This window comes from Triticum dicoccoides, chromosome 7B (genome assembly GCF_002162155.2).
Source record: "Triticum dicoccoides isolate Atlit2015 ecotype Zavitan chromosome 7B, WEW_v2.0, whole genome shotgun sequence".
Taxonomy (NCBI): Eukaryota; Viridiplantae; Streptophyta; class Magnoliopsida; order Poales; family Poaceae; genus Triticum; species Triticum dicoccoides.
Window position 1 is genome coordinate 763,970,983 of NC_041393.1, and position 5,140 is coordinate 763,976,122.

At 53.1% G+C, this 5,140-nt stretch overlaps 1 protein-coding gene across 5 annotated transcripts in view; it reads right to left on the reverse strand.

Moving 5' to 3' along the window:
* The window catches only part of LOC119336701 (phytoene synthase 1, chloroplastic-like), a 4,460-nt gene extending 1,220 nt beyond the window's left edge, over positions 1 to 3,240 (reverse strand). For 2 of the 5 annotated variants that reach the window (XR_005162730.1, XM_037608772.1), the window contains exons 1-5: positions 2,227 to 2,674; positions 2,051 to 2,101; positions 1,281 to 1,453; positions 397 to 632; positions 88 to 280 (exon numbers count right to left, since the gene is read on the reverse strand). Coding sequence is in view for 4 of the 5 variants with exons in the window: in XM_037608772.1 (XP_037464669.1) it covers positions 88 to 280; positions 397 to 632; positions 1,281 to 1,453; positions 2,051 to 2,101; positions 2,227 to 2,674 (1,101 nt within the window). In the remaining variant the exon portion in view is untranslated. Of the gene's footprint in view, positions 1 to 87; positions 281 to 396; positions 633 to 1,280; positions 1,454 to 2,050; positions 2,102 to 2,226; positions 2,913 to 3,016 lie in introns of those variants that run through there. The other 3 variants (XM_037608773.1, XM_037608771.1, XM_037608770.1) reach the window with 3 other exon arrangements.
* Between the last annotated feature and the right edge of the window lie 1,900 nt (positions 3,241 to 5,140).

Below are 5,140 nucleotides of genomic sequence, written 5' to 3' on the forward strand. Positions count from 1 at the left end.
GCTTCATTTTTGCTACTGATAATTAACAATGATGAGATCTATATGTAGTTTTGTTTCACATTCAAATCGTGGCTTTAGGGCACTTACTGGCCACCGGCTCTCCTTCCTGAGCTCGGTTACCCCTCGCTCCGCCTCCTCGAAGAACATCCTCGCCCTCTTGATCTGCCTCTTCATGAATTTCCTCCACTTGTCGGTGACGACCCCTTTGAAGATGTCTTCATCGGAGAGCCCTGCCTCCGCGAGCTCGTCTTGCGGCAAATATATCCTTCCTCTTCTTGCACTGGGAAATTATTCGAAACACCAGAACATTCAGGATAGTGCTATCTCAAAATGTCCATATCATGATTGTACAAGGAAAAACCATTGCACTGTGTTGGTAGTGAGTGAGTGGCTTACTCTTCTCCGACATCCCTGAGTATGTTGGTGAGCTGGTTCGCGAGCCCGAGAGCCAGAGCGGCGCCATAGACACTCTCAGCCGTCGCCTTGGACTCGGGCGCAATGCCCATCACCGGGACACTCATCAGCCCCACGGTGCCCGCAACATAGTAGCAGTACATGTAGAGCTCGTCAAAGTTCGTGTACCTCGCCTTCTTGAGGTCCGTCCGCATCCCGTCGATCATGTCCTTGAAGGGCTGGCATATGTAAAAGTAATTGGTCATTTAGAAAATCAATAATATAGTTCATAAGTAGGAGTGCTAAGAACGACCAAGACCTTTTTTTTTTTACAATGCAAGGCAGGATCACTGCCGATTTCACTAAGAGAAAAAGAAAAGAAATACAGAGTAACGTGGTTTATATGGGAAATTAGGCCGAGAACCACAAAGCACGGTAAAAAAGAGTGACCAAGTACATTTTCATGATGTATTATTCAGGTCTGGAGTCACTTGGACTCTCCCTGATTTCATTTCTCCTTCTACATCATTTCCAAGTTCCTGTTTGTTCTAGGTATGTTTGGGAATAATACTTACTGAAAAGTTCTCCCTATAATTTCCCCACTTTGATTAAACATATCTTTGACCAGACGATTCACTATAGCGTCTAGTAAACTGGATAAGCCCCCACTACAATGTGTGAAAAGTTCATACGGCTCAACAACAGCATCAGAGACTAACAAAAGGCCGACAAACGAAACAATTTTGACCAATCATCGACTTTCCGGTCATCTTGCACTGAGATTGTGAGGTCTAGGGGCAATCTGATGCTGACAGGGAATATCCACCACCACTCTGTTCCACCAGAATCATACAATGTGGACTGAACAATTATGGGCTGGCTGGTACCTGAATATCTATGGGGAACTTGGTGATGGTGTCGGAGAGCGCGGCGTCGAGCATGTCGTAGGGCCGCCTGGCGAAGAGGTCCTCCAGCCTCCTCTCCCACCGGTCCAGCGCCTGCGGCGTGATGTGCGACGCGTTGGGACCGTCCACCAGCTCGTCTGTCCTCCTGCACCATACTGAACAATGATGCTATACATCAGATTCTGAAAGTGTTCGATGCCTAGAGTATATCTCATTTAGAACTGACAGAACCTCAGGTTCACATTCCTTAAGTAGTGAGGAATATGTTCTTGCAAACTTTTCTCATGTACTTTGATCCTATTGAGGCCATTTAGCCAACAAAAAGCCTAATTTGATTCTTCCACACATAATGGCATATAAAAAAAGTGTTATGTGAGGCCTTTATTCTTCACTGACTATACTATATAGGAGTATCTATATAAATATATAGCATGCAAGTTCCACGATGTTTCTATTTGCCATTATTCGCATCCAGAACTAGTTTACGCCATTAACTGAAAACAAAAGTGGCCAATAATCTTGGGGAGTGTCAAAGATTCTTGCAAGTTGCTGTTAAATACAATATGTAGCAATTTAACTGATGCAAAATGTGGGCATGCCCTTTCTGACGATCTGAAGTGAAAATGAAACTAGCTCCATTTTCAGTCACATTACTGAAACTAACTGACACTGTGTGACACATACTGATACTACAGCAGGGGAGCAACAATGGAGGGTCCAAGCCAGGCATGGTGAGGTTTCAGATTGATTACCGTAGATGGCCCATATGGCGCGCCGCCGCTCCTCTGTCATCAGCAAGGTCCCTGCCATGCACGACCAGACATGAACGGGTGAGCTCCATGATCATCAGAACATGGGCTTGGCATGCGGCAGACTGCCACCATGGCTCAAGAAAAACAGAGTAAGCATGCATGAAGGAGCACCGTACCGAGGTAGAAGGTCTTGGCGTACTCCTCGCAGATCTCGCCGCAGCGGGCGTAGGCCTCCCCGAGCCCGCCGCGCGGCGCGTCCAGCTCCCTGGCTACGGCGGGCGGCGCCGCCTGCTGTGGCCGGAGCTGGCGCTTGAGCAATGCCGCCTGCTTCACCACCACGTCGTACACCTTCTGCTCCGAGGAGACGACGGCGACGGCCGCCTCGCCGCCGGGGCTGACGGTGAGGCTGGAGTAGACCGGCGACGCCGCGCTCCGGGTTCCCGCCTCCCCCGGCTCGCCGACGCCGAGGCAGCCGTACTTGAGCGAGCAGAGCACCCACCGCGGCCTCTGCTGCCTCCTCCTAGGCAACATGCGGGAGCACTGGACGCCGTCCCGCGCGGCGCCATCACCGGGGGACGAGGCTGCCCCGAGCAGCAGCGTGACGGTGGTGGCCATCTGCTGCATGCGCGCGCGCAACGCCACCCCCAAACCGCCGGAGCTCGTCGCCGCGGAGCAGAGGATTCTCCCCTGCAAGGGAGAGAAGTGAGGCACGCAGCGTGTGACGAGCGGATGGTGGATTCACCACTGTCGTGTGAGCCGGGGGGAAAGGCGTTCTTGGACACGCGCACGCGTTGTCTGGGCCGGAGTGGTGGCCGCACTACCGACCACTAGCCTGCCGGGCACCCCTGCACTGCATATACTACTACACAAGCATGTACAGCACACGGTGAGTGACATGCAATGGCGACAATTCCCTTGTGCTTGGGCAAAAGGGCTTATGCAGGAGGAGCGGCTTAGGCCACTCACCTCTTATCAGCACGGCCACACTGCAAGCTCGACCCCTCTAGGAGCTCACGGCATATGCCTGCCTGAACCTGCGCCGGATCGCCGTCAAGCAAGAAGACGATACACATGTACGGCCGGATCCTGCTGAGAGTGAGCGTGCGTATGTGAACATGCTGCTACCAAGGTTCCATGCTAGGACAAAGTCCAGTGTCTCCCTCCCTCTCTCTCTCTCTCTCTCTCTCTGCGTCTAGTGTCCTCTTGCTTCCTCTTTTGAGAGAGAGACGTGGAGGAGACGAGGGCCGGCCAGAGGGAGGGGATAGGGTTATCACATGGGCGCGCTGCGGGTGCGTGCCTTGGCGGCCGCTCAGTGGTGACACCTGGAAAGGGTTGGATGGACGAATCCGCTGGGGCTCTCCTACGTGGCGCCTGGTCCCCACACCCACTCGCACACGCGCGCCGGTGACATGGCGTCATGCATTCCCTGCCGGCTTTGCTGGCCCGGTGGTTATTAAGCCTGGTATGTACTCCCTCCGCACCAAAATAGATGACTCAATTTTATGCTAACTTCAGTATAAAGTTGAGTCATCTATTTTGAAACGGAGGCAGTAGCATCCAAAATTCACGTTCGCAAGAGGATCCCTGACGACATATTGCTCGACCCAGGTGTGCAAGCGGCGATAGCCGCGGTGAGCGCGCTCAGGGTGAGTGATGAGCCAGCGCAGAGGGGCGCAAGAAAGGCGAGCATCAGTGTGAACCTCACGATGACAACAACAAATCACGCACAGGCCGTGGCTTCTACTCCAGCAATAGCCACGGCCACCGTGGTTGCGACATCATCACCTGCAGGAACCATAGGGGGGGCTGTGGCTTCTACACCAGCAATAGCCACGGTCCGTGCGGATGCGGCGCCAATTCCACCTACAGAAAACATAGCGAGGGCTGGGGCTTCTACACCAACAATAGCCACGGCCGCTGCGGATGCGTCGTCAACTCCACCTACAGGAATCGTGGCGGGGGCCGACACAGACACAACCCCACTCGCGCTTGCCATCATGGAAGCAGTGACCCCTCCCTACCCTCCAGGGTTTGGTCCTGATGCAGTGTCCAAGCCCACGCCTACGACTGCTGCGGTCACCACCCCTGTAGGGGCGGGTATGATGACAGGGAGGGAGACGACCCCAGAAGCGGGCAGTGAGGTGGATAGTTCTGCAGACCAGGGCGGTGAGGCTGATGATCCTACTGGTATACCTATGGCACCCCCGGCAGAGGAGAACAAGACCAAGATCAAGAAAAGGTACATGAATCAGGTTAAGGGGAGGAAGAACACAATTGTGGGGGACTCAATTCTGGGCAAGAGGACGACCTGTAACACATCTGTACACAATATAGGCTTAGACAGTGAGCTAGCTGACAGTAGGGATATGTATAAGAAAAAGAGAGGCACTGAGAGGGCAGAGGACAGGAGCACAAAAGGGGAGATAGGCGGAAAGGAAGCTACCGGTACTGGGGCTGCCGGGGAACTGACGGGCGCGACGGATAGCGCCCGTCAGGAGGAATGACGATCTTGAGCTGGAACTGCCGGGGCTTGGGCCACCCCGGGACAGTTCGAGAGCTGGTGTGCTTAGTGCATACCCACCGCCCCTCCGTCGTGTTCATCTCAGAGACACGGCAGTGCGAAGAGAGCGTCAAAAGAATAAGATCGAGAATAGGTATGAAGCATTGTATCGCCCATGATGGGAAAGGCAAAGGTGCCGGCATCGCCCTATTCTGGGACGATAGCATTGAAATAAATTTGCTCTCGTATGGACCGCGGTATATCGATGTGCATATCCGTAATGATCCTCATGGCCCTTAGTGGCGAGGCACCTTTGTGTATGGCGAGCCTCGTGCTCACGAGAGACATCATATGTGGAGTCTGATCCGTAGAATAAAAGACAGATCCAGGGAACCATGGATGATGATAGGCGATTTTAATGAGACCTTGTGGCAGGGGGAACATTTTTCAGCTACAAAACGTTCTGAAAGACACATGAGTAACTTCAGAGAATGTTTGGGGTGGTGTGACCTGCATGACCTGGGATATAGGGGTCCCGACTGGACTTTTGATAACAAGCAAAGCGGAAGAAAGAATGTCCGAGCTCGGCT